This window comes from Pleurodeles waltl, chromosome 1_2 (assembly GCF_031143425.1).
Source record: "Pleurodeles waltl isolate 20211129_DDA chromosome 1_2, aPleWal1.hap1.20221129, whole genome shotgun sequence".
Classification (NCBI taxonomy): Eukaryota; Metazoa; Chordata; class Amphibia; order Caudata; family Salamandridae; genus Pleurodeles; species Pleurodeles waltl.
Window position 1 is genome coordinate 783,125,815 of NC_090437.1, and position 14,863 is coordinate 783,140,677.

General features: G+C 38.3%; 1 protein-coding gene across 1 annotated transcript in view; it reads left to right on the plus strand.

The window, feature by feature from the left end:
- TLL1 (tolloid like 1) overlaps positions 1-14,863 on the plus strand; it is a 519,202-nt gene that overhangs the window by 118,542 nt on the left and 385,797 nt on the right. The window contains exons 5-6 of the mRNA XM_069243956.1: positions 2,449-2,566; positions 14,104-14,282. Of these exons, the coding sequence (XP_069100057.1) occupies positions 2,449-2,566; positions 14,104-14,282 (297 nt within the window). The remainder of the gene's footprint in view (positions 1-2,448; positions 2,567-14,103; positions 14,283-14,863) is intronic.

The window sequence follows — 14,863 nt, forward strand, 5'->3', positions numbered from 1 at the left end:
ATCCAGTTAGCAAGACCCGCCAACTCCATCCCTGCCTCAAGCCAATGTGACTATCGTTAATCACAAACACCATCCGTGTTTGTTTCACGTTTTCTTGTTATGCCTAATAGGACACACATGAAAAACATAATGTATCTATCAAAAGTGTTGCTACAGAAAGGAAACATGAAGTATGTCTGATACTAAAATCACTGATACTGATATCTATTCTAACTCTGTTTCTCACCTAACTCTTGTTTACATGCAGGCTGCAAAAATAAGCTCTCAAATAATGGTTATATGTAGCTATGGCAGTTTGCTGACACACAAATCCCTGGCTCCTTGAAAGCCAACAGAAGCAATATAAGAAACTGAAAACCAGGGTCCCGTGAAACCACAAAACATTAAAGAGACTATACAACTTGCAAATGATTGAATAACTGGTTATCATGCCTACGGCAGTGAACTAAACAAATGACCAAGATAATGACTAAGAATAAAAAATATTTTGAAAAGATTCCAAGAAATTCTGGTTGGGGCTAGTCTATTTCTTTTTACTTTGCAAATATCAGTCCCCATCCCACAGTTTAAAGCAACTAAGTCAATATTATTCTTGTCTGTCTTTTTAAGCCACATGCATGATAACTATGTGCAGTGAATACTATTTTGGCTTGCAAATCATGAGTGATTTTTTTAGGTGTTCTTTAATCTCCAGTGCTAGAATCAATAATTACTTCTTTTGTCAATCAATACATGTGCCATATAGGTAACTGAATAGCCAAGATACATCGACCAGTATGCAACGTTGACTTGGAAACAAATGCAGTCCTATTTTGTTACCATACGCTATTGAATTTAGGATTTAATTCACAAAACAATAATATACATTACTAAGAAATCCTGCTATTTCTTTATTGAAGCATATCCCTAGGCTTGCTTGAGTGTGCTATTAACTTCGGACAAAGGGACAGTGTTAAGTGTTGATAAACCTCAATAGAACAAGACATATTTAAATAGACACCAAGAACTTGATAGATTGGACTGTTAAGCTGCAGTCATCGAAGTTAGAGTGTGTTGAAGAAACAAAACATCTCAGTCAAGCGAAACATGCAATAACCTAGCAAGGTGAAAGTGGGATATTGTACGATTAACATTGGAGAAACTTTTAAAGTTTTTATCTTACTTTTGGAGTCTTATAAAGTATTTTACTCTATGAAACCTGAAAATGTGAAAACAGTCAGAACCAACAATTCATTTGTACAAATTGACAGCATCCATTTTCCTCTTTACTCCCTGGATCTGCTGAGATGACCTCTCACACTAGATAACTCCCCTAGTTTACCCACATCCAATTATTCTAAAATAGGCTATATACAATATTGTTTTCCAAAGATTCTACAAGCACTAAAGAAGTACTCTAACCAGACGTTGCCTTGCATCAATACATGTAATTGCTTTAGCAGTTGAATAAATAGTTGTTTATTTATTTAATAATACCTAAACAGCAATGCAGAGTACTACATTCATTCTAGAGTTCTAGTACATAGTATAACTAGATAAACAATCCTAGATCAGTACATTTTGAATTCCCAGATATTATAAAGGTCTTAGATTTAAATTGTTTGTTGAAGTAAATCAAATTTGATTAAGCTGTTTGCTTCAGTGGATGAGAGTTCATAGTTGTACATCACATGCACCCTGCATTTCCCTTTTCTTCTTCATGCTTTAGCTTTGCTGGAGATAGATTGTAATGACCATGTTGTCTGGATGCTACACTTAGTTTTGTAGCCTATGAACATTTCACACAAGATAGTTACAAATTCAACTCTTTTGTTGAAGGAAGCCAAAAAATTTCTTATTAACGTCAATATATCTTTGTTTGGCAGACAAAAGGTGAGGTTGGCTTTGTCAGTTTGTGAGTGTGTTTCATGGACATGAATAGCTGCAGCAGTGACAATGAGCCAACAGAATACAATATCATCATGGCCCTGCAAAACACAGAAGGAAAGCAGTTGGAATAACATCAAGGAGCTACCTAGACTCGTATAGCAGGGGATAGGGGGAAAGAGGAAAGCATTACATTGTGAAAACAAATCTTTGGGTAGAGTTGAACTGACTAGCACTTATCAGTTTTACAAAGTGTAAGTGAAGGGGGATACATGGAAAAGTATGAGTATGTAAATGTGATGCTGAGATTAAATATATTCAAATTACAATACAAGGTGCGAGTTAAGAATTTAGAACAAGGAAGAATAGGTGGTGGGGTGATATTCAGAGAAAATATTGATCATCAGGTTGTATTCAGAGAAAATAGTGATCAGCAAGTTGATTTTTCTTGGAGTAGGTAAGACTCTGAAGCCACTTTCACAATTTGCACATTGCAAAGGGGGTGAGGGGTAGGAACTGAATTTGAATGAACAAGTACATTATAAATATTTTGTCTAATTTTGTGTCACATATTTCTTCCAGGCAGCCAGCGCGCCATGTTCAAACAGGCTATGAGGCACTGGGAGAAACATACATGTGTTACGTTCATTGAACGAACTGATGAAGAAAGCTATATTGTGTTTACTTACAGACCTTGTGGGTGAGTATAAGTATAATCACAGTGGTGAGAACGGTTCACAGATTAGGACAGGAATTGCAAGGTGAAACTTTAAATTATATTTGTTATGAAGTACACCATGACACCTAGTAAATGGAGTTCATATTCTGCCAGCTTTCTTCTGGACGTCCTCATTACACAAGGGTTGTAAAATGCTAATGTTAAAACTAATGTTCAAATTATGCCTCTGGTCTATTGCCTGCGGCCTATCAGTGGGAAAATGCAATCCTTCTGAAAAAAAAGACAATGACACAACATAGTACATATTCTTAACTTTACTAAATGGCATTTGTTATGTAATTGACATTGGTATAGTAGAAAATGTGTCATTTCCACACTTATTTATTCTCATTCCGGAGTTTGAGTTGTTCTTTACGATGACTGTCAATTACTGTGTACAGTCTTCACATCTGCATGTATGGGCTCATGGCATGCTGTTTTCTTATGTACAGTATTTATATTAATTAAAAATATATTCAATCTTATCCAGATCACAAGGGCTTCTGTTCTTAGAGTCATACATAATCATTATGACTTGGTCTTGTAAGTTCAGCCCAGCAGCTTTTTGTTCAAAACTTGTTCTAAAATGGAATCTGTGACTCAATAAGAAGTGTTTTCTCAAGTTATTTACATCGTATTGTGGTGGTAACATGACAAATGACCTTTGCACTGCAGGCAGTGTTTATTAGTACATTTGCTCTAATCATCATGTGTTTTTGGCCATGTCAGTTTTCTCTGGCATGGCATGTTCATGAGGTGTGTTGCATTTTACAGTATAAATTTTTTTTTTAATGCAGTGTCTATCCTATTGGTAGGATGGCACAATGCTCTGAACTCCACTTGATGAAGAGCTCTGTGAGCAACTCAATGTTTCTAGAATCAGATCCTTCTCTTTAACTTTATTTTAAAGCCAGTCATTTTGTTAAAGCCAGTTGATGTTATGTTGTAATTTAAAATTGTGCATGAGTTTATATACTTTTAGATTAGCCCTAACGTAGAGACTGCATGGAGAGACAAGTGTTTACGGTGCTGGTGCAGTACCGTTGGATAGAGGATGATTGTTTGGATGAGATAATTTTTTTGTCTTAAAGTAGAATTATGTAAGTTGATAGCATGTTTATGTATATAACTCCTAATGACTGTTTTCTTTCAATATAAAGATTAACATTTTTCCCGTGGTGAACGTTAGGCTAACATTGCACTGACTGTATCTCAAAGGAATTGCTTCAAAATAGCTAATACTTCATAAGACTATAAGTCATGTGAGTTTACTGTGACAGCTAGATTTTGACCTGACTGTAGTATAATATTTAAAAATCACCTCCTAATTCAAATGGTGTTCTTGACAAACTTACCTAAATAGAACCACAGAGAAGTCAGCCCTCATTGATATCTCTAAAAGTGCTTGAAAAAAAATTCTGGAGCAGAAACTACTCTAGCCTTTTATATGTAATTCAGAATTTATTGTTTTGTGCATCTACTTTACAATCCATCTCAGACTGAAATTATGCATCTCTAAAACTTCACTTTAATAGTTAGTAGACCTTCTGAAATTGTTTATGTTCTTCTTTGTTGTGCTGCCACAGCATCCTAGATAGACATGTTTAAAAAATACAATAGTGACCTTGTATAGAAATTCTATTAAAGTGTATTTACAAATTTAATTTTGTTTGCATAGTTAATTAAAACCATTGCCTTACCATAAAAATAAAAGTATTAAGGTCAATTAAATACAAAAATGGTACACAGCTTCTTCTATTTAGACCACCAAAGATCATTATTCTTACATGTCCTATACCACAAACTTAAACAAAGTGCATATGCTTTTTGTGGTGATTGTGCCATTCAATCGATTCGTCTTCCAAATGTATTCACCTTGTCCACATTTTACATGAGAATAACCCCATGTATACAATTGCCCTCCTTAAAAAAGCATGAAGCACTAATAAAAAAGCAAATTCATTTTACCAGCTTAAAACCAGAAATATAGGAGCAAGCCTTCTTCAGGGGTTCGAATTCCTTTCATGGGCCACTCCTCACATGTGAATAAAGTGCTGAACGACTTCCTGTAATAAACACCTTGCCCTTCTGACATCCATTCCCCTTTGTTAAAGTGCTTAGACTGCGGGTGAAATACCTTTTCATCATGTATAATATGCATCCCCACATCCCTCAAGGCAACTTAAATTAGGTCCCAATCCTTTGCCCTTCAGATTTAACATTGAGGAGCTCAAAAATTTAAATTTGGGGCTCTCTACTGCTCCACTGGGGATGGTATATCCCATCTGCCGTATTACAAGTTCCATATCCGAGACATCCATCATGTTTGTGATAGAATAACCCTCTCCACCAAGGTCGTAATCAGGCCCTTAGTCTTAACCAACTCTTTCAAAAGTGATTTTTAAAATTTCACTCCCTTACAAACTTAGGTGATTGGTTTTCCATTTAGCCTGCTCTTGACTGCCTGTCTGCAGGAACGGATCTGCAGAGATACAAAAAAATGCTTCAATAAATTTTTTCTTTTAGCCCCAAAAGCCAGACAAGTACAGAATAGATGCAACAGAGTCTCTTGTTTATATCCGCGTAGCTGACAATTTTGATTTGTGTACTGATTTTTCTAAGTGGGACAAATATCTTTAGTATCTAAAAATCCTGAGTGAAATAACATAAACTGTTGTTTTATCGGGTTGAAAAATGCGCTGATAGATAGGCTTCAGGGGTCAATGTAGAATATGACCCAAGCACGTCCCAAGCATGTCTCTTATTTGCCAAGATGCCTTTGTCCATAGCATGGGATAAAATACGAACCAAGGTGTTTGTGGCTTTGTTAAAAGCTGATTTCCTCATGCTGGTCTCCCAAATTGTTTTCATGCTCAGAGCTTTAATCACCAGGCTTAGGTAATTTCCTTGTAAGCTTTTTCTGTTGCTGACTTTTTGATCCTTCACTTCTAGTCAGCATAAGTTGTTTATGGACCTGTTCTCTGACACCCGTAGCCTCCAACATAGTTTGAGGAACGCACCCTTGCTCTGGCAGGACTAATTTTTTAGTCCAAATTCAAGCCAAACCTGGGCTGGGGGCACAATTGTATGAATAATAAAAACAGTCTTATACTTTTTTATTTGAATTTTATTTAGTGAGAAAACTTACCAGCTCCGCATGATTTCTGCACCATAGTATACTGCATGCAGCAACTTTGTCAACATTACTTTTTAGAAGATGGATCGAAAGGGTTAGTTCAGCTTCATTCTGAGTACTTTGAAACTGTATGTCAGTGACTGTGCTTTCGCTTAGATTGCAATCAACTGATGTTTCCTTGTCATTTGAAGTTCCATTTATACTCCTAGATATTTATATGTGGGTGCCACCTCCACTTTTTTGCCTCCTAGAAGTCAGTCAAAAAGACTCAAATTTGGAACCCACCAACCGCAATACTTTTGTTTCCTTCAAGATCCAGGGATCTTTTTAGGGCTATCATACTGCTTTGCAGGCCCATTGTTGTTTGACTCAGCAGCATGTTGTCATCAGCATACTCTAAACACCCTAATTCTTCTGAGGCTAAGACTGGTGGGAGACTATTGGCTTGAGTCAGCACACCAGTAAGGTCTGCCAGGTATAAAATAAAAAGCTCAGGGCCAAAACACAACCATGTTTTGAAACAATGTTGCTAGGTATTTTATTTGTTAGTCAAAGGCAGACTTAAGGTATACAAAGCAGGCACAAATACTTGTTTTTTCTGTGTATAGCTTTTTCTACTATAAGGCTGAGTTCTGTTAAGTTTTTTAATGTTCCCATGCCTGCTCTACACCCCATTTGGAATCATGGGATCAAATTATTTTCATATGACCACGTTTGATGATGCTGGAGTAAACAAGATGTGTAGAGCTTTGCCTCTATGTCAATTAAAGCTATGAGCCTATAATTAGATGGCAAAGCTGGGTTCCCACTCCTATAGATTGTTTGTATAATGCTGCCTTTCCAAGACTCTGGAATCCGTTGGGTGCAAAGAATGATTTTGAATAAGGGAGTAAAATAGTGGGCCCAATAATCTGGTTCTCCATTAAAGATGACATTGTGGAGACCATTTGGACGTACAACAGCTTCTGACTTCATTTTGTTGATTAAGGGAACTAATTGTGCTGGGACCACATCAAAAGCTTCATATGCTTGTTGCTGGAAGGGGAGAATGTTCTCTGTGTCTAAATTCCATTTATAAACTTCTCTTCCTGAGCTTGAGGGGTCCTTATGGGGCTCTTCTCTGTTTTGGTTGGCAAACTTTTTTCACCCTCAGTGTTGTCTTCTGAAAAAACATGAATTGCACGAATGTGGGTCTCCTAAGAGCTGGAGTTGATTTCTGCATTTTGATATCTGCTCCTTCCAAACGCCAACCAATTTGCCAATTCCCAAATGTTTTTACTGTGTGGTTTTTTGCTTGCCCACAGTAACTTGATCCACATTTTCTCCAGAAAACTTGTTTTTCTTTCCAACAGTCATCGTGATACTTGGCTTTCAGGTCCAGAAGATTAGATTTATCTATTGTCTGTCCCGTGCAACCACTTTTGCCAGTTTACTGGTTTCTCAAGCTATTTGAGCTTTCTGGATGCATGATCCTTGCTAAACCAATCCTGCCTTTCACGGCTCCCCTTTTTGTTCTGCACATCTAACCAGTTTGGTGGCCGTGTCGTGACTGGGAATTTTAGGTAGACATTACCCCTGCCAATTCTTCATTCCAATCTCCTATTGATACAGAGGCTTTGTCTTGCATACCCTCTAGTATTTTTCTTTCCTCCTAGACTCCCGCAATGTGGTAAACGTTTTCCATTATGACAATTGTTGCATTTTGGCACCATTTTGTTCTTTTAAGATTGAATTTAATTGTGGCAGAAATTAAGCCATTCGATTCTTGTAGCTGATCAAACCTGCATGCTAATCTCATTGTTTGGGGAAAGTGGTCAATCACAGTTCTGTGATTAGTCTGAAATTTGCACACCAAGGGCCACGCTGAATCACTTATCAGTGTGTAGTTGAAAGGTGAACATTTTCTGCCACTTAAAAACGTAATCAAAGTAGGATTAACCCTCCTTGCTGTTTCCATTTAATACCCTTAAGCCTAGATTTTCCAAACATTTTTTATATTTGTTTCCATCCTGGGACTTTGTCTTTTTTCTGCTAGCATTGTCCAAGTTTAAATTGAAATCACCAGAAATTAGAAAAATAGCCTTATGATGTGCTGCCTCTGTAGTACCTTTATTTTGTTGCCCAGGGTTTCCACTTTTCCCCCTTTGTGTACTTTGTTTAGATGAAAATAAACATTTATGAGCATTAATGCATTCTGAGTTCTGCTACACCTTTCGGGAGAGAGCTTCATTACCTGAATCCAGTTCAACCCTATGTCAATTGTTTCTTTACCCCATTTAAATGCTGTAGATGTGAATGTCCACAGACCTCCCTTTGGGTGACCATATTTTGAGGATTTCTTTGCTGGTGTCTGCAGCTTAACATAGCCTGCCACCGTTGTCAGCCCGGGGCTCCATGTGTCCTGCATCAGGATGATGTTACATTCCTGAAGGAAAGACCATGCATCCACGTCCTGCAATAGTACCTCTATTCCATGTACGGTCCGTGAACAGATGCTAATGCCATCCCTATCTGGTTCCAGTCTCCGGGCTCTCCGTGTCAAGAGCAGTTGATGCCTTGTAGCTCCACAGGCCATAGGTCTTTTTAGGATCTTGAGGGCCAGAACTCTCGGGAATTCCTGATGGACCTGTACCAGGTCAATCTCACTTGAAAATTTCCCAACTGTTAACTTTACCACATTTCTCAAATTTGTACCTGCTCCTGTTGCACCTCTTAGCAATGATTTCTGAGGTGCCGGTGGCTTGCAGCACCCTGGATATCGGGGTGGTTCTACTTTTTGTAACTCCATACCCCTTGAGTTGAATATGTCAAGATGGGTAAATAGTTGGTTAATTCAAGCATTTCACCCATCACTTTCTTGTATACTTCAGGGTCAGGAAGCTGGTGCTAGTGACAGTATTGAATGAAAAGAAGTGGCGATCATATGAGAAGTTAGAAGAAAAGCATTGAGTGATGGGTTGAAACGTAAATGTTATGAGGTTTAGAGTAAATCTGAAAAGAAGTAAGAAAGAAGAGATAAGGAAGGGACTGAAGGCAAATGAAGGCAGACACAGGACTTGAACAGAGAAAGGGAAAGAAGTAAAGCCAGAAGTTAGAGAGGTCAAATATGAAAGATGTACCAGAGGTAAAACTGATGTAAAAAAAACTAAGATAAAGGAGAAAATGAAAGTGGAAAACCAAAAAAGAAGACGAAAAGGAGAAATATAAAGGAAGAAGTGGAAAACAGAAGATGAAAAGACAAAATATGATAATTAGACCTTAAGTGCTTGTAATAGATTTACTAAAATTGAGTTACGAATCCACCAGTGGATAAAATGGATATTCTGAGACAATGAGCAGATTGTGACTGAGTTCAAATATTTGAATTCGATTGCACATCTCATAAGAGACCTTATTTAATGTCATTCTTAAAAGTATAACTTGTGCATCACAGATTCTTACAATTTCTCGCCATGATGCATTGGCTTAGAAGGATCTTTTCAGAAAGTATAGTTCCCTCCATGGGAGGACAAAACTGGTCTAATGCTCTACTGGGAACACCACCAGTCAGATTGTATCGCCTTGTGGAGAATTAACCGAAATGCAGTGCGAAGATGATTCACTGAATTAAACGGGCATAAAGTGCTAGGGCAACATGACAGATCTTACAGAAAGCATATGTTAACAGAAAATCTAAATGTGTGGTAAAAAGAAAGACACAACAATATGATGATATTTATAAAGCAGAAACCATAGAAAAACATTCCATCTATTAATATTTATAGCTGAAATGTTGCATAGAACCGGGTTTTACACAAATTGCTTGGAATCGAACCGTGGTGTAAATGCAGAAATATTTGATTATATTAACAAAGTTTTTGAATTTGTATTACGTTTCTACTTTCTCAATCAAGATATGAACTTTCTTAGCATAATTGACTCCAGTTCTGTCTCAGCTGACATGCTACTATTGCATTTTCATGCAACTCGTGTGTCGTATGCTCCCCTTACCAGTTAATTTCTCTACAAGTTTATGCAATTTTGCGTACATTTTCTAGGTCTCTCCTATTTAAATGTCACCCCCCACTTGACCACACTTTCTACACCTCATGGTAAACGTCCTACTTATAAACCTAGGCATTGACTTTATTTCATTTCTCTCTTGCTGGAATGCCTTCTCCTGCTTCCCCTTCTGGTTTTCCTTGTGATCTTGGCACCAAAGCTTTGAACAGATCTCATGAATCCAATTTTTGGATTACCTTTGCAAACTGAGGCGTAAACTTAAAACTTTAATTTCTTTATCTGTTTTTACCATCTAATTTCTGTGTATATAATACATTTCTCTCCTCTTCAGCATATCTTAACATTTTGTGCTGATGTGTTCAGCTTACGAAATTGTCCAACACAGAGCATCACTACTCAAATGCTGCTCCAGAATGATCTTTGTGTGCTTCACTACAGAACATTTACAACATGCACAGAGTGGTTACATAAATTATACACAACAATTTATCCACATACATCTCCTTTAGGTTGCCGTTTTACATATTGCATATTCACTTGCTCGAAGCCATACACATTTACAAAATGATTACTGTCATTGAATATTCACATACCATTCCAGCTGTCCCCTGAAGTGATTTGGAATAGGCGCTCTTGACAAGTCTGCACTAATGCTCTGCCTTTTAAGTATTAAAAAGCAGCTCCTGTAACTGGAGAAAGTGTTAAAAGATGTTTCCTAAAGGCACAGACAGAGAGATTCCCTTGAAATTGGGCCAAAAGTAGCCAACAACTATAGAAAAATAATGAAGTGTTTTCCACGTGCTAGCTTTACATTAGATAAATCATAAAAAAAAAATGAATGGCTGTTTTTCAAATATGTTTATAGTTTCTAAAATACGTTCATCCACAGCTCTTTTGCACAGATATGCAGGATGCTGTACCCATGTAACTTCATGTCTTGGTTCTCTTGATTCATACCCTATCTATGTTTGTTTATGCTGAAATTGATAAAGTACTGTGGGTTACATTCTGGTCACTTTCGAGTGAAAATATCTACGCAGTTATGGGTAACTAGTTAATGGATACATGAATCCCAAACCAGGCCAAGTAATGGCTTCAATGAAGTATTTCACATTCACTATATTTGACTGTGCATTGTGGGTCCTGAGGTCAAGGCTAATTTGAAAGTTCACTTTGCGGGTTTTTTTCTACAGAACACTGCCTATGGGCTCAACTTCAAGGAATTCCAGGTTCTGGGACCCTGGACTCTCAGGAGCCTTCCTTCAAACTTCTAGTGTTTAACAGCTCATTGATTCGTGTGGTTGGCTATATACATCTGTTTAGGGTATTCACTATTTTAAATTGCAGATAAAGTGATTGTGGTGGTTGAAGGTTTGCAGTAACTTCTTAATCAAGTATACTTTATCATTAAATAGTGACCTTTTACTACCCGCTCATAACAATGAAGTTCTTTTTCAATTCAGTGTAATGAAGACTTTCTAGAATGTAACCACATGAAATCCAATGGAGTATGATTTTTTTTTTTTACTCAAGTGAATTGAAGTAATCTCTGCCAGTGAACTTTCCTATGCTAGTTCAGGGGCACCCCTGTACATACCCTTAACTATTTGTTACAGTGCTAAGTTAATTTATATTTAAATATTTAACTTTATATCAGTTATACATTTATGGGGTATTCTTACTTGATATGACTTGCAACCTAGATGGGCTATCTTTTAAGAGGACACACTCTATCATTTTGAAATTGCATGGCACTTATAATCAGGCATCCACAGAAATGATAACAACCTCATTATTTTTATCACTGTCATGGGACAATGGAAACATCTATTCAGGTTACTGAAGAAGAGTATCCTTTCTAATGTTTTTTTTGATTGTTAGCTATATCTTGCTACTATGGTGTGACAAGTGGATGAATTGAGTCTTTTATTTTGGTTATTTTTTCTTAAATAGGCTGTTTCTTAAGTAAAATATGCTATGATGCCTCTGCACTTAATAACCTTTGAAATGAATAGTAAAAAATACTTTCCTGGAGCCTGTTTTTTCTTCTGAAATCAGGAGACTTTTCTACAAAGGAACCTTCATAAGCCTGATATGACAAGATATTCAATACGTTTTTGCCCAGATGGAGCTTGAGGAAGGCCTCACTTAGCTTCCTTTCTATTTTCTCAAGTGCTTATAGATTGCATTTTGAATAATGTTCTGCTAGGTTAACATGTCCCTGCTTATATCAGACTTCATTCTGTGATGCAAAAGCCATGCTTAATGTGGCAGTTCTGAAAAATGAACCTGTGGTAATTCCCAAGGCTACTGCATAGGCTCTCAATATGACCCTGGCACCGTGGTGGTGGTCTCACGGCTGAAGGGACTGGCGGTGCAGACTGGCGCGTTCCCGCTTGTCCCGCCACTTTACCGCAGCCCGCTAGTATAGAGGTTTCCACCTGCAGTCTGGCGGGAGTTGGATAACCACTGAGGTAATTCCAACTAGGGATACCCCCAGCATTTTCCTGGTGGTCTCACCACCACAAAATGCTAGCAGAAAGGTATCCTGATGACAGGAACTTGTGTTCCTGTCGCCGTGATTACCCCCAAACACATCCACACAGATGCACGCATGTACCCATGCCCACACAGACGCACACAGACACACCACAACTCACACACGCTCTCACAACATTCACCCTCATAGACATGCATATACACCGATAACATCACACATGCACGCATACACTCTCCATCCCCAACCCCCTCCCTTCAACTACACACATACATAAACAAAAACACCCCCCACCCCTTCACTCATCTTCATACAACCACACCCTGACCCGTCCTCATGCAAACACACATGCATCACTACATTTACACACATACATGCACGCACAATCACTCACCCTCTCCCCACATTCATGACACGCATACACACACACCCATTCACACCCTCCATCCTCCTACCCTTGCGGATGACACCTACCTTGTCCGACGAGGTGCTTCTTCACGAGGGGACGGGACCCGGCGCTCCCACCACAAGCACCGCCACACCAGAAAAAGACCGCCACACAGAATTACTAGTTGTAATTCTGTGAATGGTCCTTTTCTGGTGTGGTGGTGTCGGCAGTGGAACCGCCTAAGCATCACCGACTGCTGTAGTGAATGCCGCCATATATCCGGCTGCCGGCGGTGCGAATATCCGCCACAGTCATAAAGAGGGCCATAGTCTTTTCTTTCCAAACTTATAATAAATGTAATTAACTCTAGAGTGGAAGTACAGTTCAGGTTTTCATTGTCACGTGCAATTGATTGTCCTTTGAGAGTGCTCAACTGGAGAGAAAGGCAAGTTTTTTATCCTCTAGAAATAATTTGATGAAATTAGTAATATATCTCATTCAACACACTGTCCACCAATTGTCGCTTTGCATTTTTGAGTTAAAGTAGGACACAGCTAAGGAGTGTGGGACCACATGTGACAACACTGTGAATGTTGCTACATTTGATCAAAGAGTTCCAGGATTCTGCCTCTAGAGACGGTAGTTCAGAGGGTGATAATAAATAGAGAGTTTCTCTCATGTGCATAAGTGTAATAACTGTTCTGTTAGAGCCTCTTTTACCACGTGTATGCTTAAAAGCATAATATTGTGAGACTACTTGTTTGTAAAATTATTCATAGCAGGACGTACTAAAATAACAACTTTTTAAACAGTGATCCTGTTTCATTGCGCTTTGCAAACATATATTTCACAAAATTGAATATGAAAGGTCTTGCTCCTTGGTTTCCATTTTAGTTGAATATATCAGACACTTCCCTTTCCGGATATGTTGTAATCTCTATTTGGGCTTTAAACCACACCTATGTCAGGCCCATCAGTTTAGTTGGCTTGTGGGCTTGCCTTTTAAAATTCGCTTGATTTCGTTTGTGAAAGGCATGCATACGTCATGCCTTTTCCGGTGTTTAGCCATCCTTGACAACACCGGTAAACTACTGAAAACATAAGAGGCTCCATGTTTTCCGCATGGCTTATGGACTACTTTTTCTTTTTTTTTCCTATGCAGGACAATCTTGCTGGGCAGTAGTCGAGCGCCTTGCATGGCCTCGACCCTGTTACATAGATAATTGCATAGCTGCCAATACGTTTGACTGTGAGCGAACTACTGTTTCTTTTTGTGTCTCCCTCACGCTCATGCTCATGGCATGGCACTTTCAATCGGCTTGCTTATGTAAAATTGTATTACTTTTCATTTTCAGTTTATGTGGAAAGAAAAGTCCTGTTAGGAATTTACAACGCTAATAGCTCTAAGTTGAACAAATGCGAGACCCATTGCATTGCAAATGCTTGCTCTGAGAATGTTTTCTAATCATTTATGTTCCATGTTACTGAAATCACAGGTGCTGTTCCTACGTGGGACGAAGAGGAAATGGTCCCCAGGCCATATCTATTGGTAAAAACTGCGACAAATTTGGAATCGTTGTTCATGAGTTGGGCCATGTCATAGGCTTCTGGCATGAACACACACGACCAGACAGAGATGACCATGTGACCATAATTAGAGAAAACATCCAGCCAGGTGAGACTCATTTGCCTCAACAATTCCATTTATTTCTCAGAGAAGTAATTGCAGTACCTTGATTCCTAGAGGTACATTTAGATAAAGGTTTAGTGAAGGTATGATGTTAATTATAATTTTAAATTACTGTTAATCAGAGTTCCATTCAACATGGAACACAGCGTTTAACAAATGCTGCCATCATTTCTCACTTTAAAATTTCTCTCAATTAACCCAATCAGATAGACACTTTTTACAGTGCTAAAATTACTATAATTGCAGCTCACTTCACTATGCATTCTTAAATTCAAGCCACCACTTTGCGCTACAGGTGTATTAAACTCATTTACTCCTTACTTTTAAATCAATTTTTAATGCTAGGCCAGGTTTGCAATTAGGTATCAATCAGAGGTTGGCGGAATTTACAGAGTTTCACTCCGCAGAGTTACCTTAAAAATTCCACGAGATTTTACAGAGTTCCACGAGTGGCGGAATTCCGCCAACGCCACGTTTGAAACTTTCACGTTACAGGGCCTCATATCAAACAATTTCTCCTGAGGTTCTTCAAACTGCAGTGGGAGGGAGGCAAGGGGAAGGGGCTT